General features: G+C 39.9%; 1 protein-coding gene across 1 annotated transcript; it reads right to left on the minus strand.

Annotated features, from left to right (window-relative positions):
• Window positions 1-21,319: 21,319 nt before the first annotated feature.
• HDGFL1 (HDGF like 1) lies at window positions 21,320-22,138 on the minus strand. Its single transcript, XM_053603628.1, has one exon. It carries the CDS (start codon window positions 22,136-22,138, stop codon window positions 21,320-21,322), a length of 819 nt encoding a protein of 272 aa, XP_053459603.1.
• Between the last annotated feature and the right edge of the window lie 1,504 nt (window positions 22,139-23,642).

Raw genomic sequence — 23,642 nt, forward strand, 5'->3', positions numbered from 1 at the left:
AAATAAAACTGCTAATAAGAGTAATCACAATAATAGATTTAAAAGCCATTTTAAATCTAGTTTTAATTACATAAATCCATTTCAGAATTACTACTGATGTGATGATAAATTCATAAATTCTGTGCAAATTGAAAACAGAAATTAGATTGTTTATTAAAATACTACTCTGTCTCTATATTATCATGTATGTAAATTTATGCATATATACATAAATTATACATTTATACATATAAACTTGAATTTATCAGAACTATTCAATTTCATCTCCTGGTTAATAATTTAGTACATATTAACCTTCATTATTCCCATCAAGATACATTCTACTCTCAAATATGATAAAATATAAAGGATTCTAAGATTACACGAAGTATACTTTTAAACAAAATTTGCTTCCCATTTTAGAAACTTGATGTCGCCAACGCATCACCATCAGATTTAAATTCTCTATGTTTCTTTTATAAGAAAGCTTTTGAAGTATGTCAGACCAACAAAAGACTTCCATTAGAATCCCTGGCTCTTGTTTAAGATACATTCTATAACTTATTGCAGATTGGCAGTATGCAAGAGACTTTTCCTTCAATTTTAGGTCAAAACCAGAATAAAAAGTGCTTTGGGGAGGGAGAGACAACCGTGATTTCTGTTCTAATAATACTTTTCTGCCCATAAAATGAACCAATGCAGAATATGTAAAATATTAATAGCATCTCAAACCTACCTGGCTCTTCTGTATTTGTCACTGAAGACATCAGATGGCTGACTCTCAAGGAGCTGGTGGTGGGTCCGAATGGAAAACTACAAGCTGAGAAGGTCTAGAGAAGCCTTGCACAGCCACTGGGTTAGTGGTCAGTCTAGAGGTTTCAAGTGCTTGCGATGAGAGTCTCATTTATTTTGCTGTTCTAATCTGGAGGCCTTTCGTCCCAGTGGGTTTTCTATGGGCTCAATACATTGTTATTTTGCTTGAACAGTCCCCGTGGCTAATGGTTGGTGATAGATATTGCATGAATCTTGGGTTTTGAAGCTTAAGACAGACTCCGGTGGGTTCCCAACTTTATTTTTAGTTAAGAGCAGAAGATCTTCAATTCACTCAGACCTGTGCCTGAGCTGTCAAAAATGCCTGGTCTGAAAATACATAGGCTTAGGGCAGGAACTTGGTGGAAGGCTTGATATTTCTTCAAGGATATAGTATGGGAATGAGTGAGTGGGGACTGATGCAGAAGTTCAGGGTACAGGTGGAAAACACTACACAAGAAGAGGGAGACCAGCCTCCTGGCCAGTATTACTGTCTCCACTAGAGTCAACCATCCTCAAATTCCGCATCCATCATGCTCTTCTTCCCTTGCCTAAGAGATTGCAGGAATCAGACTCACCTTTAACATTTTGTAAGGCCTAGAGCAAGAATACAAATGGGCACCAACTTGCATATAGATAAATATATAAAAAAATCATAAACCAAAAATAGAATATATCCTTCCTCTGTGAAAAATATGCCTTCATGGGCGGTGCCTGTGGCTCAGTCGGTAAGGCGCCGGCCCCATATACCCAGGGTGGTGGGTTCAAACCCGCCCCGGTCAAACTGCAACCAAAAATAGCTGGGCATTGTGGCGGGCGCCTGTAGTCCCAACTACTCGGGAGGCTGAGGCAAGAGAATCGCTTAAGCCCCAGGAGTTGGAGGTGGCTGTGAGCTGTGCGAGGCCACGGCACTCTACCGAGGGCCATAGGTGAGACTCTGTCTCTACAAAAAAAAAAAAAAAAATATATATATATATATATATGCCTTCATATTGACAAAAATTAACATATAAATCTATGGCTGTTATATGGATGAAGTTGGGGACATTCAAAACCAACTAAATTGAATCATATTGTGCATCTTCGAGTATTGAGTATTCTTTTTAGAATCTGGTGATGTTAGAATGAAAAATATGACACAAAAATGGATAAATAGGCTGGGCACCCGTAGTTCAGGTGACTAGGGCATCAGTCACATACACCAGAGCTTGTGGGTTCAAACTCGGCCCAGGCCTGCCAAACAACAACAACTACAACCAAAAAATAGCTGGGCCATTGTGGTGGACGCCTGTAGTCCCAGCTACTTGGGAGGCTGAGGCAAGAGAATCACTTAAGGCCAAGAATTTGAAGTTGCTGTGAGCTGTGATGCCACAGCACTCTACCGAGGGCGACATAGTGAAACTCTGTCTCAAAAAAAAAAGCATAAATTATTATATACCTATAATATTTATTCATCGAAATTATCAACCATGTGACGTTACTCAAGATTTTTCTATTACTTATGTTCTAGAGGCAATAATGATGGAAAGGATTAAATATTCAAATATACAAAAATGGAATATGTTTCAGTAAAGGCATAACTGAAATGTAAGAATGAACAATGAAAGTAATTGTTCATATTTTCAAAATCTATTATTCCAAAATATTCAAAAACCACATATAAAATTAAAAAAACAGAAGGCAAATTATAATAAATAATCAAATATTAAAATATTTTAATAAAGATAAAAATTTTATTATGGGGAATTTAATAGTTTAATATAAAGTCATTTAAATTTTATCATTCAATATAAATGAATCATGCTTATGTGTTTTTCTGTACATATTGCGCTTGTATGTGTATGGTGTGGGTGTGTGATATATATGTACATGTAGAGAGAAAGAAAGAGAATTTGAGTAATGTAAAGATTTCACACTATAAAATATTTCTTAGTCTTTATGTGCAAATTCTGGGAACACCACCCTAATTCCTGGGAAGGGTATTATCTACAAAGTAGAGCATAAAGAGGAGCAAGTAAATGGATGCACTTTGGGTCCTATTTGGAAATTATCCTTTATTATGCAAGAATGTACTGCTTCATGTTTTCTGAGATTTTTGATCAATCAGTATAAATTTTTAAAGAAGAAAATTCCTTTCATTTTTTTCCCCTTCCAGTTCTTCCCATTTTTGCAGCAGTGTCCGTTTCCAGCATTGGCAATGGCACAGCCACAGGCCTTCTCAGGATATGGACCTCATTGTCTCTAGATAGATGCCAGAGATGCGAGGAAGTGGTTGCCTTGGGTTTGAATGTTAGTCACAAATACTGATGTTTTAGAATACGTGTTGAACTGAGCTGGCAATGAGCACTAAACCCTGAAGGTGGTCTTTTATTCATTAATAACTTTTTCCCTTTTTTGTGACTCTGAGATACCGTCTTTCTAAAGCAGGAGTCCCAGGGCAAGGATCTCTCAAGCCTGAGACTAAAAGCAATTATCTCAGTTTCACATGTGAAAAGAAAATGCCAGGAAGGCTATGTTAACCAGTGTGATGAAAATGTGTCAAACCAGTGTATGGTACCCCATGATCGCATTAATGTACACAGCTATGATTTAATAATAATAAATAAATAATAAATAATAAATAAAAACAATTATCTCACTAGCTACTCTGGCCTTTACAATGAATTAGTACTTTTTAAACAAGGTTTAGAAGACTCTTTACGGACAACTCTCTTTTCTTCTTTCCATGAGATGCCTTCCTCATTCCCAAAATTTCTCCTATCTTTTTTGCCATCATCCTTGCTTGTTTTTTCTTACATTTGGTGCTTTGAAAACATTAATCCCTTTCTTTGAAACCCTCTCACTTTACCCCATCCTCATTGATGGGTCATTAAAGACTCAAATCAGACACACACATTACCTGTCTGGGAAGCTTCCTTCTCAGACCAATCTAGATTAGGAATACCTTTCCTGAACCTCCTTCCACCATAGAATTGGCCGTGCTGTGTTGTAATTTTCTTACTACTAATAAGAAGACATTTGCTAATTAGGAGCACGTTCGGGGCAGGAACTGAGTCTTATTTGATGTTGTAATCCCTCTGCCTAGTATACTGCCAATTGACACGTCAGCGATGCTTAATAAACATCTGGTAAGAGAATAAACTATTAAATAAGCAAAGGCACTTAACTCTGTCAAATTGTTGCCAATATACAGATATCATCAGATCTGTTTATATTCATTTGTTTATTTGTTGCCAGCAAGCAAAAAGCACTTGCTATGGAGTATCCACCTGTGTACAACCTGATCACATCAAAGCCAGTCCCTGCGATGTCCATCCAGACACACAGAAATCCTCAGACACCTGTTTCATTCAAGCCCTTCATGGGGCCATCAGCAAAAAGACGACTCCACTCCCTGCATCTACACAGATTTCCCTTCAAAAAAAAAAGCCTAGCTGGATGGCATCAAGTTTTGCACATGTTCATCTTACTCCTTATGAGCCTCAATCTCTTCTTTTTGTCACTACGTGTGTGCAAAGACAGCTGATGCCAGCGTTCATGCAGTTTTCCAAAAGGTCAACTAGCATTCAGACTTCTGCTGGTAAAATTCATTCCTTCTCTTTCAAAAATTTAATGAGAAAGGACAGCTTTGTGAAATGGAGAAGCAGGAACAATATTGCTTAAATAAATTGGAATTTGCACTTTGATTACCCTGCAGTTTCTGCCATACTTTGCTGGAAATGCTCCCTGTGGTGCAGGTTTTCTCTGGAGTGACATCATCAGATGAAGCCATCCTCGCTATAATTATTTCCATCCATATTGGTAGAGGACATGGCAAGAACATTCAGGAAGGAATAGTTGATGCATATAGAATAATTTAAACTGTGGAGTCACCAGAAAGCCCCATTAAAAGGCAAATGATATATTTTTATGCATGCCTCTGACCCCAGAGGAGGGATTTCATATTCACATTAGGAAAAAAACAGTCTCTTTCAAACAATGAGACTCTGATAACAGCAAACATCCTATGCCATGAAATAACAAACAGCATGCCTGGAGTCAGATGCTTTTCTGGGAATAACATTTTTCAAAGGTGTATCATAGAAAGAATGGGCCTATTTTAGTTCATCTCGTCAAATTTAAATTCTTTTGGAACTTAGACTCGGTCAATGCCAATACCAAGTATTGCGATTTCTAAATTTTATTCTTGACTACCTTGGCTTCGCTTTTGACAAGGGTTATTGTTCTTTTTAGGCTGTGAGGTTTGGGGTTTTTTTAAATTCATTTTAATAAAAGTAAAAAAAATCAGTATAAAAGTATTATCTTTCCCAAATATCAAATACCTCACTGGAAAACAGATTTTTTGGTAAATTTAGGTAAAATTAAAAATGTGAAAGCTGTAGATTGGCTTCTCTGAGGATGTATGATTTACTCAGGCTGACTTTACCCCTGGGGAGACTGTAGCCCACTGCTGAGAGTTAAAGGGCAAGAGCAGGCTCTTTGTCTCCTGGAAAATAAAAGCTTCCACCATCTGCTCACTGAGGCTTTGGTTTTGTTTTAAATGCAGAAAAACATGCATTTAACTCTGCGGTTGGTGATAAGGTTCAAATTCATTCATTCATTCAACATAACAACTCAGGGAAAGAAAAGGGTATTGAATAAGAGATTAAATTGCTCACTTAATAGAACAGAAACGCAATTTTTTTCTCTCTAACCACTGTTTCAAACCTCCCTTCTATGTCCTTTATTGCCATCTCAATCTGATTGCATAATTTTTCAACTACTATCAGTTGTTAAAAAGTCCCATCTATGGCCAGATGCAGTGGCTCACATCTGCAATCCTAGCACCCTGGAAGGAGGAGGCAGCAAGTCAATTGCTTGAGCTTGGGAGTTCGAAACCAGCCTGAGCAAGAGTGAGACCCTATCTCTACCAAAAGTAGAAAATTAGCCTAGCAAGGTGAGAGGCTGAAAGATTGCTTGGGCCCAGGAGTTTAAGGTTGCAGTGAGCTATGATGACACCCATCCACTCTACCCAGGGTGATAGAGTGAGACTCTGTCTCAACAAAACAAAGTCCCAGCTAATTTTACCCACTTTAAAATTTCAGTCCACAGCTGATGTAATAGTCTTTTGCTTCCTCTTGTCCAGCACGAGTCCCAGGTTGGTTCTTCCTCCCCTGTCTCTCCTCTCTTGGCTGAGCTTTGGCACCTTTGTGTGCCAGCCCAGGAAGAGGGCTGGGACAAACAGAAGTACAAATGTTTCTATGATGCTGCTGTCAGTCATCTTTAAGCTGCTACCAAAGTCCCGTGTTGCTGGAAAATCAATACTTTTCTACCTTGGGGAGAGAACACGGGGCTTTTACTGTCCCTGTGCAGTCCATGAGTGTCAGTATCACCTTTCTCCACCTTCCTTAACTGTGGGCCCTGCTGTAATACACTCTCCTGGTGGTAATATTGGGTTCTTTGTACGGCTCAGACTGACCACTTGCCTTCACAGTTATCCATGGTGCCCCCAAGTGACTGGGGACACATATCAGATTCTCTCAAATATGAGCTTTAATGACATCTATTATTGCTACTCAAAGATCTTTTTTTTTTTTTGACATATTTTTGGGTTTGCAATTTTACTTTGAATGATTGCATATTTAATAAAAACTCTAATGTGAAATGGAGCCAATATTGCATATCCGTATAAAGAATAAGGTCAGCATGACATATCTGTCTAAACCAGTGGGCAAATACCCTCCTATGTCCTCTCAATTTATGCTGGAGTGTAGACCCTGTCATTACAGACGGGCCTTGTCTGCATTTGCAACACTCTCAGAGCTGAGGTTTCAGGGTTTCTAGTGTGCTTTCATTTTCACATGGCACAAAAGACATTAATCAAGTTGACCCTCTACGATAATGCAGTCAAGAACTGTCAAATACATGTATTTTCACTCTTCTCCACATTTCCCATTTTCTCAGTTGAAATTTTTAATGGTAAGTGGTAGCGAGTGGTTCCAATTCTCAAACTTGGGAACTAAGTGCTGACCTCTCTTTAAAAAAGAGAATGAAATATCTCTTTTAAAATGTTTTATCTTTTCTGTTGTTTGTAAGGGTGACTTGTCCAGCTCTATAAGGAAAGCAAAGTCACCTTGACCTCACAATGATATTTTCTACTCACTAGCATTAAGCACAGGAGAAACTTGTCACCATTTAGAGTTCACTATCAGAAACCAAAAATGCTGACTCTCATGGAAAAACTATCCTTCTGGGATTTGGATAATAAGTTATCCCAGTCACTAAATAAAGTTCTGTTTGCCAGAAAAGAAACAGTTACATTAAATGAGACTGCCTGGATTAATACTTTAAGTACAGAAGGAACGTCAGGATATTTAGGTTAAAGACGTGTTTTATACCACCACAAGAATAAGAGTCCTCACTGGACTGTTTGAATAGGGAGGGTTTTAAATTAGTCACTGACATCTACAGACTGCATGGGTCTTATGCTTTTTTCGCATGTGTTTAAAGAAACTTAACACCTCTTTAATTATACATTGTAAATAATATTGACCAGGAAGCAAGTAACAGATAGGTTGTGGCTTAGTGTTTTTCAAAATTGGTTTAAATCATTACACTTTCTTCATTTTTCAAAGGGCATTAGAGCCACACTCAGAATCTATCCTTAGCTATCGTTAAATAGGCCTTTTCGCTATCAATGCAAAATGTTCAAATGTTGAGCTCTTAAAAAAAAATTCCGGTGAAGTTATAAGTGCTAATCTGCAGCTTTCAGAAACTGTCATAAATTTCCAATATAAATTTATAGTTTACCACCACAAGAAAAGAGAACAAAAACTTTTTACTAGTACCAGCTTAGAAATGAAGGTGGAAGAATTTATCATAAAGCAGGGACTCTTAAAAAATTATTTTTACATTGATCTAAACATTTGGTGTTATGCATGTGTAAGAAATTTGTCATTCTTGAGTCACAGGGCATAATTTTACATTAAAAATGCCTCTGTGGCTGATTCTTAGAAATGTCTCAATAAAGGTTTCCAGTGAGGTTTCCTGAAAATGCAGGTTGAGTCACTCAAGATCGTGTAGGAGATGCAAAGCAGGGCGCAACTGAGTCCCTCGAGAGCTGGGCCTGGCCTCAGATCACAATCACTTCCTAGCTGTACAAACTCTCATCATGATGCTTGGCTTCAAAAAAGTTCCCCAGAACTCTTTTTCCACTTTTTCTTATGGTATAATAATTCCGCTTTCATTCTCTTTATCTTTGACTTTTACTTATGAATGTAACTGTTCATCAACTGAAGGAAAAACAAAAAGACTTCACAAGGTTGATAGTACATTGAATATACTAAAAAAATAAAGTATTTTTGGTTATGACAGAAAGGCTAATTAGAAAATGTATTAATTATCCTTCCAGTGCATATTTATGTTAAAATGTAATTTGATTCCATCTCAGCCTTATTTAAATTCTAGGTGAATTATGCTCACTTAAGGAAGAGTAAGTAGATCAAGAAAGCTGAACAAAGTTTTATTTTTAATAGAAGTGCTCATAAGATATATAGATATTGTCCAAATGAAAGTATCAACAATTCTACTTTGCCTACCTTCATTTTAAGCTCTGGAATTTTTGTAGTAAAGTTACTCTTTGATATGATCAAATTATCTTAGCATGCTATTCAGTGTGGGCATACAATTATTTCTATGGGACCATATGTGTAGTTATAACATTAAAAAATGAGGAGTTTTGTTTTTTTTTAATGTTTTTGTTTTTGTTTCCCTGAAGTAGCATCCCTGTCTATTTCCAGAAAGGCAGTTTTTGAAGCCAAGTCCAGTTGCTAATGAGTATTAGTACCTTTTTCGAGATAGTAAAATAAGCGTGAAATGGGCTTTTCAGCAAGGTGAAACTATTTTAGATGGGTAAGTGCTGCCTCCTGGTTATGGCTGCTAACAGTGCTAAGAAGACCTAGAAACTTGCCTCCCTGAGTTCTTCCTGTGTGTGCAAGTTTAGGCAATTTTCTATTGATTAATTTCCTTAGTAAAATAAAGCTGCTGACTTTGAAATGCCATAAGCAATATTCTTCTCATTTAATCATTTATTTATTATATTAATTCATTGGGCGTTTATTCCGTGCCTACTGAGCAGTAGCCCACATACAGTAACAAATGTTGGGCATTTATTTCAATCTATAGCTATACCCATGTAGCCGAAAAAGGCAGTTACCAACAGAGAGGAAGACCAGAAGATTCATCTAATATTTGATGCATTTGATCAGGCTTCAGGAGCACAGCAGGGAAGCAGGGTCTTTGGTGACTGACTGCATGTATAATGAGCAGGGCAGCAAGGTTAAAAAGACAGCCACACAGCTACAATGAATTCAGCAACCTACATCTCACTAACACATTTGGCTTTTTTTTTAAAAAAAAAAAAAAAAAAGAAAATTTATGAATTCCAAGCTACCTTGAATCACTACCAGGCTCCTTCTAATTACTGACTATGACAAGCCTGCCCTCTCAGCTGCAGCTGGGTGCCCCAGGCATCTTTATAGCAAAACCAACAAATGATTGGAATACTATGATTTAAACTCAAAACCAAAGCACAGTTGGAGATTTTTTTACAAGGCTGCTTGAAAGTCTTACGTCTAGGGTTTGTGAGATCATAGAAGACACAGAAGGACAACACAAGGTCAAATCTACATCTCATATACAAAGCACAAACTGATTTCCTAATCCGTTTGCCATAGCTCACAATCTGGAGGACGATACTGGATGAATAGTAGGGTCCTTTGCACAAAGACCAAGCTAGTGACCTCCGGAGCCCTGCTATGAATAATGGCCATTATTAGAGGGAGGTGGTGGAGGCAGCAGCAATCTACCACTGTCTGTCCCCTGAGTGAGACAGGCAAAAGTGCAGAGAGAGAAGCCTGGTAGGTATATGGGACACTAATCATTATTGTGATATAATTCTGGGGGGCATCTATTTATATTAATAGCTAAAATAGCCCTCCAAGTATAGCATGAGACAACTTGTCACTGACAATCTGTGGTACAGTCTTTTCTTTATTTTCCTTCAAAATGCATAAATTAGCGTCCAGCTTGGTCCCATAAGATCAGGGGAAAAAAGATTCATCAATATGCAGCTTGTTGCAGGAAGTTCTTTTTGACTCTGATTGATAATATAAATGGCAAGCTATGCCTTAGATATGATTTGGGAATCACTGTACCCTACAATTTTTAACCTGCTCATTATTCCTTTTTTTATTTTTTAAGGAATATTTATTATTATTATTATTATTATTGAGACAGAATCTCACTCATTCACCCTAGGTTGAGTGCCATGACATCATAGCTCACAACAACCTCAAACTCTTGGGCTCAAATGATATTCTTGCTTCAGCCTTCCAAGTAACTGGGACTACAGGTGCCCTCCTGTTTATAGCTGGGACTATAGATGCCCAGCCTGTTTTTCTATTTTTAGTAGAGACAGGGTGGTCTCAAATTTGTGAGCTCAGGTGATCCACCAGCGTCAGTATGCTGGAGTATTAGGATTACAGGCATGAGCCACCAAGCCCAACCCTGTTCATTATTCTTTATATTCAGCCTTGAGGGACTCTCTTGAACAAGTTCACAGATGGCCACTAACAAATAGCCAGACTTTTTTCCATAGTCTTTGTTTCTGAGAGCTGATATAAGTGATATTTTCCTGAGGATGTGAAGATGGGACAAGAGAAATTAGGATGTGTTTTCTTTTGTGTTCATCATTCCACGCTGAGCCGTTGGATTGTGAAATATCATTTTCATCATTCTTACTCTTTTTTTAAACACAGAGGGTCAAAAATATTGCTGAATACTGGCACTAAATTATATCCACTTGGCATCCAAACATTTGTATCAACATAGTTAAAATATAGTTAGGGTGTTTCTTTCTCTTGATAGCCATAAGAAATATTAAAGGGGGGTAATCAGCTACTTCATTAAGTGACATGGCCCCCAAAAGCTCCAACGAATGTTCATTCCTTTTTCTGACTCACCATGGGACCTTAACGTGGATATTTTTTCAAGACTGTGACATTCAGAGCTAATGGCAATACCTGCTAATAGGTGAATGGTTGTTAGGAGTGCCAAGCGAGTAGAAATAGCTAAACTATAGGTTTTCTTTATATTGTGAAAGGAGGCTTTTAACTTATCCTAAATCTATCTCTGCACATTCTGCACCTTCATCTAACTTTGTCTGATATTACTCATCTAAAGTATTGGCATTTCAAGTTATATTTTGCAAAAAGCCAGGACTTCACAAGGCCTCTCCTTGAAAGGCTGGACAGAATGTAGGACCCCAAGAACATCTTTAATTTGTATCTATTATACTAGTTCTAAACTCTGCTCCTGTCATGAAACAATTTGGATTCTGAACCAGGAAAAAACAAACAAACAAAAAATGGAGAAGGCTCTCAAAATCGAAAATGATCTAAAAAGGCAAGAAATTTAATCTAGAAGTATTAGTATACAACCTAAGTAAAATCTTGACCTTGACAGAAATTGTAAAATAGAAACTGGTCTTCTTTAGAATCTTTCCTACCTACACACATATACTTCCCCACCACCCATGCTTCGTTTTGCATTAAAAAGTGACAACAGCTAATAGAGACGGAGCAAGGAGGTGTTCAGCAAATATACCTACCTTGAAAATCTTAAAACACAGGCATGCAATAGAGTGTGCCACACAAATACTCCATCAAGCTACACCAGCACCCATTTCCTACCGTGACTCATACCTAACTTGGAACTTATCTCAAGATCCTCTCAAGATGCCGAGGTGTGCTATTGACAGCTACCAACATTGTGACTTTATTTAATCAGTAGAAATGGATAATGCTTTGTGAAGCCCTGTTGGACACTGTATAAGATATGGAAAAACAAGTTTCATGATCCCTGTGGTTGAGTACTTTCTGTATGGGGAGGAAAAAAAAGCACACAGAGTGTTAAGTAACATAAAATTAAAACCTTGGTCTTTATTACAGTACACACACTGGTCTTCATTACTGAAATGCATGGTTGTATGTGATAAATTGGCAAGTAAGTGGTACCAAGCTATCATTTTTATTTCAAATATTATAGGATTTGTGTGTCTCTAGGCTATGAGATGTGCCACTAGTAATATATTATAAATAATAAAGTTCTTAAGTTTGTGAATTATTTATATTTTACCAATTGTAATGACTTGAGGTCATCTCTATAAGGATGCCTCTCTATTCACTTACTTTCCGATGTGATAACTTGAGGGAAAAGAAAGGGAGAACCTTAGGTACTCACATGAACTTGGCCACTACCTTCACTGTCTTATTTAAAATTACACAACCCTTGGGACAGCACCTGTAGAGTGGGCACCAGTAGGGCACCAGGAGTAGGGCACCAGTCCCATATGCCCGAGTTGGTGGGTTCAAACCCAGCCCTGGACAAAAACTGCAAAAAAAAACATACACACAACCCTGCCTGCTGCTCTTTAGCCCTTCCTACTTTGCTCTTTTTTTTTTTTTTTCTGATGGAATTTATAACCTCTTAACATACAATATAATTTTCTTATTTACTAAGTTGATTCTTAATTGTCTTTCTCCACCTTACCAAAATGGAAGCACCAAAAGCCAGGAACTGTGTTTATATTTGTTTATATATTGCTTACTAATGTATCTGAAGATTCTAGAAGTATATGCGGCACATAGTAAGTAGTCAATAAATCGGTGCTATTGTTGTTTCATGTCGTTTACGGGCATGAAAGTCTCTGGGATCTTCGTCTGCACATTAAAAAGACGGAGAACCATTGTTATAGGTAATAGCTCCTTGAATTCACAGTACAACATACATACTGTGTTCTATTAAAATGGCTAAAATGAAATGAGACATAGACTTCTTAAGAGCTATTGGTGGGACTGCAAACTAGTATAATCTCTCTGAAAAGTACTATGGAAATACCTCAAAAAACTAAATAGATCTACCATTTGATTCAGCAATCCTACTATTGGATATTCACTCAAAGGAAAAAAAGATTGTTTTATCTAAAAGACACTTGCACTTGAATGTTTACTGCAGAACAGTTCACAATCAGAAAGACATAGAATCAATCCATGTGCCCAGGAATACATGAGTGGATTAATAAAATGTAATATATGTATACCATAGAGTACTACTCAGCCATAAAAAAAAAAAAATGGTGAGCTAGATGAAACTGGAGACCCTTCTCCTAAGTGAAGCATCACAACAATGGAAAAACAAACACCACATGTTCTCACTATTAAATTAGAACTAATCAATCAATACTTACACACACAATGGAAATAAAACTAAAAGAAATCAAGCCTGTGGGAGGGGGGAAGAAGGGATGAGTAAGATCACCTAACAGATGCACACTATGCGGGTGATGGGTGTCCTTACAGCTTTATCTCAAATTGTACAAAAGCAATTAAAGGAATAAAAACATTCCCTGCAATATTCTGAAATTAAGAAAAAAGCTCTCTAACATACAAAATTTAATTTTAAAATTATTGAAAATATGTATTGCTCACTTAGTCATTCTTTGTCACACTCTGTGATCACATTCTGAAATGACTTAATTTATTCATTGCCTATCTGTCTCCTTTTGCATGGAATAGAAACTTCACGAGGGTAGTTGCCTTATTTCCCGCTTTCTCCTGGGGCTTGTAACTGGCCCTCCTGCATGGCAATCATACTCCCTTCCTTGTGGAATTTCCACCCAACAAACCAAGAAAAGTGAAAGCAAAGTTGTCATTATGCTTCTAATAATTTAGCAGATTTTAATTTTTAGAATAAAAAAATGAGACTCATACAATAGAACCGTTAGCCTTGTCTTTTCATATTTTTTGTTTTTCCTTTAAAAGACCTTTTGAGGTACAGTCATACAAATGTTCCCTGACTAAAATCAGTGCTATGTCCCAACATGTAAGGGTAAAAACAAGGAGAGAAAAAGGGAGGGAAAAGAACACAGCAGTTGGTGGTGATGAAACACAGGCTGAGACACAGATGCTGCTGAGGAAGAACAGATGAAGAAATGCACCAAGAAGAGAGATGAGATTGACAGATTCTGAGCCCCAGGAGGAATCACAGTGAAAGGGGGAAAGCAGGTCTTGTTGACATGTGAAGAGCAGTGAGGAAGAAGCTCAGCCCAGTATATTATTTAATGAAGTGTTAAGTAGATCACCAAGAGAGGTGGATAATGACTGTGATGAAGAGTGGCTGGGGTGTGAAGAAACAAAAAAAGAGAGAGAAGAAAGGAAAAGAAAAATTAAGTGACACCTGGTATATCACAAGAGGACATGAAATCTGAGAGAGTTTCTGGAAGGAATGGTCAAGCCCTTGTAACACTCCAGTGCCTTTTAGTAATCGAGTTGGGCAGCTCATTAAAATTATGTGTGAAAAAAGAGGTACATTGGAAAAAAGGGCAAAGGAACCAAGAAATAACTAGAGCAATACAATTACTGTTTCTATAGTTGGAAAGAAAGTCAGGAATGCAAAGTACTCAAGGAGATGCATTTAATAAAGGCTCATCGGAAAACAGTGAGTGGACCCTAGAGAAATAACAGGAGCAATGAAACTGACCACAGGAGGGATAAGTCTTTCCAAAAAAGAGGAATATTTAAAATTGGATATGTCTGTGCAAAGTAACTCAGCTACCAACATGAGAATTTAAAGAAGATATTGAACAGCAACATGAGGAATTGGGAGAGTACAATTTCAGCTTCTCTCTGTGTTTGGGCAGACTAAATACATCCTGCCTATATGAATCCTGTATTTGTGATATGTGTATCACAACAGGGAAGCTGCTTGCATCTGGAACAGGCCTTCAGTGTTTTCCTAAATAAAGGTGATAGGCTGGGCTGTGATTGGTTCTCCAGATTACATTGAAGGGAAATGAATTAACACCTATATAATGCCTATTTTGTGCTGGGTACTGTGCTTGACATTTTAATGTATATGAGCACATTTGCCTCTCACAATAAACCTGTCACATGAAAAGTCATTATCACAGCTTTTAGATGAGGGAGACTGACATCACACAACTCATGAATAGTGGAGCCAGAATATAAATCTAAGTTTTGGCTGGCTCCAAAGCCAGATTCTACCAAGCTGCTTCCTACATTAAAGGAAGTTGATATCGAATATCTAATAAGTAAAGAGAGAAATAACTTAAGCAGATGAATGCTGTGTTTGATATGCTACTTCACACTCATATTCAGAGGTTAGCCTTAAATAATTTGATTTATTTTCCTTGAGCTTCGGTTTTGTTAAGGTCTGTTATTTTGTGAGACCAACACTTGTAACCTATATATAACAAAATAATCTTGTTTAATCAAGGATACACACTCATTTAAAAACACACAAACAAAAACTTTGGCTCCCCTTACCATGTTTTATTAGGTACAACAAAACTTCCCAAACTATTCTTTTAGGCTGAGGTGAGGGTGAGAGAGCGGCAAGGCTTAGTCATGCATTCATTCATTTCTTCATTAACAACCATTTAGCCAATGCTTAATATGAACAAGGCAAGATGAAGAAGCAAAATGATCATTGCCCCTGTCCATATAGAATGCACAACATTTTAGCTGATAAAAAAGAGTAAAAGAATAAATTAGGAGAGTTAAGTATACTGATGTTCCCTTAGTTGGGAAAACCAGGGTCTTATAAGAACACATCGGAGGGATATTTAATTCTGACATAGTAATTCAAGGAAAGCTAGCTCAGGGAGAAGAAAAGAATAGGAGCAGAAGGAATAACTCTTCTTAAAAGCATAAAAACAAGAAAGAAAAGGGCATTCACCAAATAACCTGTAATATTTGGGCACTGACCACATACCAGGCCAAGGAAATAAGTATAATTTGTTTTTTGCTGGTCCCCATGCCTAAAATTTGGCCGTTATGTGACCAGGACTCCCATCAGCCTGGGCTGTGTCTGGCCATTCAGGGTCTTTTGCTGTGATCTTTTCTGTCTCTTCTGACATTCTCAACACTGTTTCAGTAAAGTTGAAGCTTAATGTAAAATCAGACTGCACAGGAAAAAAATTCCTGCTGTCAGAATTACTCTAGAAAATCACAAAGACTGTCTCTATTTTAGAGATCTCAAAGTCTAGTTTTTCCACCAGCAGTGGGAAAGGTAAGTTTTCATATCCAAGACAGTTGGCTTGTGAAATTGGGGCCAACCATATTGTGTTGGTGAATAGATACTGTTCCTTTTAAACCCTTTAAATTCTGAGAGGTGTTTATAACAAGTGAGGTGTCTATACCATAAGAGGCTGAGGAAATGAGTATTCCTTGGGATATTCACTTTTTATTATTGCAAATTTTTGGCTAAAAATGGTTAATACATGGCTCCCTGTGAGAAAAAGGAAGCAATCAGAATGTTCCCTTTCTGACCTGGGAACTCAATTGTAGAAATGGTGCCTGTATGTGGTTTAACTAAGACAAGTTACTTCACTAGCGGGAAGATCTATATGAAATATACAGCATTGTCTTGGCATCAAGAGGGAGACTTCTCTGGGTCTGAGAACTGTCAATGTCTTCACGTCACCTAAAATGGACAGCTAAGTAGGTGGACACAAAGTCACCCAACCCATCTTTGTCACTAGTCTACAGGCCAAGTTATCCTGCCTCTCCCCAAGCCAGAATATGTTCAGTATCACATTATGACTTTTACTCCAGAGCCACGATCATAAGGAGTATTTAACAAAAGACCTTCAAGCATTTAGAAAGTATCTATTGTGAGTCGATTGTGGCATGTTTCAGGAGTGGAGGTAAAATATTAAGGAAACATATTTTCCCTCTCCTCCAGTTGATTGGAAGAGCAAATAATACACAGAAAACTAGAATGTGATCAGTCTGAGTACAATGTGGTACAAGAACACACAAATGGAGAAGGGGGCATATTGGGAGTGGTTGTTGGCCAGGCCCAGAAGAGGGAGGCAGTTCTCTCAAAATACGGAGTGTTGAGTGAGTCTGTACCATGTGTAGCAGCTTTGTTGACAACAGTGCTGATGATGTAAATAGAAAATGCCGTGTGCCCTGAATATCTACTCTATTTTCAGAAAAAGTAAAATGGAGGTATGACAGAGTACAGTCTACACATCTAATGAGAATTTGCAGAGCAGGGGAAAGGTAAATTCTGACTAAAAGATAGCAACAAAATTTACAACCCTTTTAGTCCCTTGCCAAAAGGGTGTTTGTGGGAAATACCAAATACTTTGAAAGACTTACAGACAATAGTATGTTAACAGTGTCTATAAACACTGACAACACAATAAGCATGAATTTGTATGGAACATTTAAACAAGAGCTTCAAAACACTCGTGAACATGTTTGGATAATTGACAGCATCAGCAAAGAGAGGCATTCTTTGTTCTGTGAGGTAACTAATCCTTGATCTGTAATTTTGTCACTGAGGCATAGGCTATTCAGAAGAAAACAAAAAATAGCACTGGAATTACTGGGGATTCTAAAGAAATTTAGAATTTCTAAATTTAGTAATTTAGGATTACTAAAGAAATTTCTTTTCTTTCTTTCTTTTTTTTTTTTTTTTTGCAGTTTTTGGCCAGGGCCAAGTTTGAACCCACCACCTCTGGTATATGGGGCCAGCGCCCTACTCCTTTGAGCCACAGGGGCTGCGCCAAAGAAAAATTTTTTAATGGCTTTTTTTCTTTTTGGTCCACACAAAAAACATCTCTTCAGCCCCAAACCAGAGACTTTTTCCATGTTTTCCTTTCTTTACTGGGTTTTGAATGTGTTGTGTAACTCTGTGTACAATTCTTTAGATGTACTATTAGTTAGACTACCATTTTCACTACAACAGTACAGTCACCAAGAAGGCAAATGTACGTGCTGCTTCCTAATAAACAACTACCTTTTCTATTTTCAACATTAGAAACACAATAAGAAGGAAAGAAATAATACAAAGAGAGAGACTCAAATGGTAGTAATTTCATTTTCTATCTTTGAGGTTATTGAATCAATTCAGAAGATGTGATCCATAAAAACCTTATCAAAATCATATGCCTGCCTGTGGCAAACATACCGACCCACGTTTAAAATTTCTATAGTCACATATGTCTTTGATAATATTGAATGTGCAATCGTCCCCATCATTTCACCAAGTCATTTAAAGACAAAACAATTGTCAGGTGCCCCAAATGATTTTTTTACACACCCACTAGCAAGAGTTAATATATTCTTTCTCTACAACCTTCTAAATGTTTATTTTAGAATAGTTGAGGAGAATAAATACTTCCACTTCCTAAATAGGAAGTTTCATTCACCGGGAATCCATGAAATATAATGAAACAAAGCACCTACAATTTAGAATGAGAAAGACCTGTCTTTGAATCTTGGTTTTGTTATTTACTGGTTGTATGACCTTGGGAAAATCACTTAACATTTCTGAACTTCAGCTCGCTCAGCTCTAAAGTAGAGATATTAGGAGCTACTTCACTGGGTAGTTGTGTTAATAAAGGCATTATGTGTAAAACACAGTACACTGCCTGGCTTGCTTCAGAGACTCAATGTTAGCTATTGTCATGATTGTTACCAGTACTAACATAGCTATTTTATTAACTTCTGATTTCATCTTTATTGACTGTTTTGAACATACAATTCAGAAAAAAGAGCTTAGGCTTTGGACTACTAAAACCTATGTTTGAAGCACGAGTGTCCTGTGGCATGCAGAAAATGTCACTTAACTTCTCTGAACCAGAGCATCTTCCAGGGGAAAATCTGTATACAAATGCCTTCCTGGCCAAATTATTACTAAGATATGGCTTCCTTCTATCTTTGCAAAGGAAGCCATTCTTCACATCACATAGTAAACATTCAATGAATAGTAACTACTAGTATTAATATTACTGCGATTTAAGTAGTTGAAAAACAAGGAATCATCTGACGTACATACCTTGGAGTAAAATACCACCATTTATACAGGGGTAGAAAGCAGTGTTATCTTCAGCTACAACTCTGCTGGCTGCTGATGGCCCTAGCATGTTCTACAAGGACTCCAACATTTACTGAGGCCTTTGTATGAATGCAGTGTTGATAAAATTGAGAAATCAGGACTCTTCCCCCCCCACCACCAAAAAAAAAAATGTCATTATTGATACAGAATTCCACCACTCAGGGTTGGACAGGGATTCCCCCATTCTCTAGGCCCAGGTAAGCTCAGAAATCCCCATTTCCAGGCACAAATAGGCTGCCTTTTCCAGGCCACACCCTCTGGGCTCTAACAAGATCATGAACAAAGAAAGCAGCCAGAGATGTTCTTTTGGGTGGTTGCACCTTGAGTAGGGAGCACACACCCTAATCCCTTCCCTGAGACAAAAACTGCAAAGACCTAATAACCTTGCCCCAGGGAAGGGACTGCAGTCAACTTTGAAAGGCTATTTTTCCACCTACCAAATCCTAGCCAACATGCAATTCTCCCAACAATATGGACCCCTAGATCATCCCCATCCCCCAAGACAAAGGGCCCATGTGAGAGATTTCCCACTTGGGTCTTCCCCTTTACCAGAGGCTCTGGTACCTTTTTACTGCTTCTGTATTCCTTTCAGTCTGATAAAATCCTATCTTACCACTGATTTGTAGTCTGTGGGCTCATTCTTCAAATCCCCAGACCAAGGACCTACTGAAGAAGAAATTCCCGTATTGTTAGGATAAAGTATATTAAAATATCCCAGATAGTTGCATAAAACCACTACAACCATGTGAAATATTCGACAGGTACTATACACGCTTTTTTTTTTTTTTTTTTTTGCAGTTTTTGGCCAGGGCTGGGTTTGAACCCACCACTTCTGGCATATGGGGCCAGTGCCCTACTCCTTTGAGCCACAGGCGCCGCCATATACACATATTTTTTTAAAAATTGCATGTGTAAAGTAACTCTGATTTTCATGAGGAACGGAAATAGAGTTGCTATATCTGGAAAAGCAAAAAATAAGGACCAATTCTCTCATCCTTAATCCTCTCCAAATGAGTTAAGTTTGGCACAGCATTTAGAGCATTAGAAACTGAATTATTCGCCCAGGTTGTCAGCCATCCAGATGTTTTAAGTTAGCTTGTTTCCATTCATTCCAATCAGTGGTAGTGACTATCACTGCTGGAGTGAAAGGTACAGGTCTTAAGGTAACAAAGGTGTCTCTCAGTAATTCTAAAACATCTCTGAATAATTACAAATAATTTATTTTAACATAGAATATATAGAAAACAAGAAGAGTATTATATATAAGAGCCAATTCTTCAGAAACCAAAGGAACAGGACTGAAATTTGTTTTAAAGTAATTAATGGATTTTATTTCTTAGAACTGAAATATTCTAATGTTCTCAGATCTAAACTTTCAGAGCTACAGCCAACAATTTTTCATCAGAGCCCAAGGAAGAGTGGGGAAGGTGAAAGAAAATGAGAAAGGCATAGAGACCACTAAGAGGGTAGGAGGGGGGTACACGTTCTTCTGACCTCTCAGTAGGTTACAGATAAAATCTAGTGATAACACTTATGGGACCAGGTAGGGTATGCAAATGAGAAATGACCCTACAAGGAACATCGAAGTCCTAACCACAAAAAGAAAGTCTTCAGATCCCCAAGCAGAAAGGAAGCCTTCCAGCTCATTTCAGAAATGGAGAGAGCAACGGGAGATCTAGGGGGCAGTGTGCAGGCACACCCAGGGAAAGCTATTAATTTTCTTTGGAATTTCTGATTTAAAAGATCGTCTAAAATATGTCTTCTTTTCCAAGTCTGAGGGATATAAACGATGGTAGAGTGGCCTTGAGGCATAGGGAAAGGCAAGGCAGGGATCTCCCCAGCACATCCCATTTGTAGCCCCCAGAGATCTAAATGGGCACAGATTATTTCTCACCATCTGGTCAAAATCAAGCCTTCGGATCTCACAAACAACTTGGTAACCCCCAATGGTTTGATGAAAAGTGACAGCTCCCAGAACTTCCTTGGTCAGTCAAAGACTTTATGGAAGGGAGGGCCTTCCCCACAAGCTGTCTCACTTTCTTTGAACATATAAAGTTGAAATAACACGGGAGGAGGGGACAGGAACTCGGAAAAATGTCACCTTTCTCCCCACGCCATCCACCTCCTCCTCCCCAGTTTGAAGATTGTTCCTCCCAGGCCCCAGAAGTGACTCCCTGCTCTTTACCCCATCCAGTCTCCTACCCCTAGAGGTCCAGAATGCCTGGCGGAGGGAAGGAGGGATGTCAGGAGGTACAAAATAGCCGAGCTAGGTACCAACAGAAGCCCAGGGAAACAGTTCCAGGCATGGAGGCCTCATTTCTTTCCAGGGAGGAGAGGCCCAGATCAGATCACAGGAGCATTGGGGGTACAGAGGTGAGTGGCCTTGTCCTGCCCCGTCCCGGTCGAGGCCCTAGGGCCGGGTTGGAGAGGGAGAGGAACAGAGGAGGGAAGGTGGGGGTGGGGAAGGCAGTCCCAGTCTGCAGGCGGAGGCCAGATTTCCTAGAAACAGCCAGGCCATAGCAGGAACCGGGCGGAGGGCTCTTCCTGAAACAACTGCTGACTACAAGCTGTCGCGATCTCCGCAGCCTGGGGCCTCGACGCCCGTCTCTGCAGCGTCCTCAGCCCCCATCTCTGTGGCGACCTCCGCCCCCGTCTCTGCGGCGTCGTCAGCCCCCGTCTCTGCGGCGACCTCCGCCCCGGTCTTTGAGACGTCCTCCGCCCCCGTCTCTGCGGCGACCTCCTCCCGCCGCTCCTCCTCAGGCGCCCCCCGGGCACAGCCAGGCTCAGACGCGGCGCCTTCGTGCTCCACCTCCAGGCCCAGAGGCCCCTGGCCCTCGCAGGCCTCCGCCGCCGCCTCCTCTTCGCGGGTGTCCTCCTTGGGCCGTTTGGCTGCGTCCTCAGGCAGGTCCCCCGCGCTCCTCTTCCGCAGCCCTTTCTCGTCGTTGTCGTCCTTCACCTCTTCCGCGGGGATCTCATCGACGACCAGCTTCCCCGGCCCGTCGCCGCCGCCCTGGGCGTCACTCTGCTTGGCCGCGCAGCCCTCGGTGGCCTTGGGCTCCCGCTGGGGGCCGCCCGCGCTGCGCCTCTCCGGGGCGCACTGGTAGTCGGCCGCCTGGACCGTGGGGTTGTTCTCGATCTCCCACAGGCCCTCGCTGAAGCCGCGCCTCTTGTTGGGCTTGCCGAACTTCTCCTTAGACTCCTCGTAGGGGAAGAGGTACTTGGGGCCCAGGAAGGCGGTCTCGTGAGTCCCGAAGAAAAACACCTGGTACCGGTTAGGCTCCGCCATCTGCTCTACCCGGGCCGGCCAGTGGGCATAACCTTTTAACTTGGCGAACACCAGGTCCCCGCTCTTGTACTTGTTCTTGCAGTAACGCGACATGGCGTGGGCTGAGGGACCAGCCTCGGCGACGGCCCGTAGGCGACGCCGCAGACCGCGTGGCGGAGGCAGCCGCTGAACTAGGACTGTCGCGCGCACCCACCTCTAGAGGGTCCCGCGCACGCACCGACGTGGCAGGCAACGCGCCAGCCCACCCGGAAGGTTCCACTGCGAAGAGTGTATTATCTCGAGAGACCGAACCGAAGCCGGCCTGACCCTCCCTCCGACGACGTAGTAGAACGATAGAATCTTGGATAGCTCGGTGGCCGTTGTGCTAATCAGTCGCTAGGGCAGCAGGACTGTGACGGTTGCAGAGTTCACTAGGTGCCAGAGTGGCCTAGAAAGAGGGAAATAAGGCGAGACACACAGTGGCGTGATTAGTACCTATTTCCAGCTGCTTAGGGTCTGGTGCAAACAGGCAGGGCCCCTGCAAGGCGGTATCTGCTCCCTACAGAAAACTGCACCTGCCTCAGTGCTAGTGATGAGCTGGCTCTGTCAGTGGCTGCCACCCTTTTCTGATTTCCTTGGGGACTGGCACTAGACCTACCTGAGGGCTAAGGAACAGGGTGGAGGGTCTGGAAAGGGGATAGAGTCAGCAGTATTGTATGTAGAGAGCACCTCATTTGGTAACAAAACTTTCGAAGATCATTATGCCTTTAGGGTCACAAAATGCATATAGCAACACCATGACCGTGGCAAACCAGACAATCAAAATTTCCTGCTTTACGTGGAAAGGTTCCCATGCGTGCCAGACAGGGACTTTACTCTTTCAGGGATTCTTGCAAGATGAGGCTATATATTATATATAACACTGAGAGTATGGCAAGTACTCACAGTATCTCTGTACTAAAAGGAAAATTGGGCTCATTATACATAAGAATTATGTAAAGGTCTGCAGACGTGCTGTTGGTAATAACTTCCTGTCAGCTACAGACTGAAAAAGCATAATCTCAGCTGAGGGTCTATTTTAAGAAGATAATTTCTTTCAGATATAAGTCTATTCTAAACTGGTAACAATGAGCGTTTTAGTGCAACTGCAGTTGTTATATAACTTTCTGCATCTTTTTTGAGTCAGCTAGCTGTGAACAAGCACTCTGAAACTTAGCCAAGTTCATCATAATGGTACTCTTGGCTATTATGACAAAGACCTTTCAATAGGAATCATGTTCCTTTTTGTGCAACTGACAATGACCAGTGAAGAATTAGAACCATTAACCCATTTCTGTACAACTCAGATTTGTTTCTCATTTGCTGGATTAGGTCAGCCATTTTATCTCTGGGTGTGACGACCTGACCTGGGCAAAAGGAGGTACCTTCTCCTAACATGGTGAAACAAATAAGATTTCCTTTGATAGTTCTAAACAAGTTCTTTTAGCTCTTTTGTCAAGTCATGTTTTAGAACACCTATCTGCCCTGAAAATATTTCACAGCTTTATCACAGTAAGCAACATCAACAATGCATCAACACTTCATTCAGTAATCAAATCAATATTCTGCTACAAAGATG

The sequence above is a fragment of the Nycticebus coucang genome, chromosome 9 (genome assembly GCF_027406575.1).
Source record: "Nycticebus coucang isolate mNycCou1 chromosome 9, mNycCou1.pri, whole genome shotgun sequence".
NCBI lineage: Eukaryota > Metazoa > Chordata > Mammalia > Primates > Lorisidae > Nycticebus > Nycticebus coucang.

Excerpts from the sequence above, each read along its gene's own strand:
- HDGFL1 (XM_053603628.1), bottom strand. The coding sequence starts at position 22,138 with ATGTCGCGTTACTGCAAGAACAAGTACAAGAGCGGGGACCTGGTGTTC.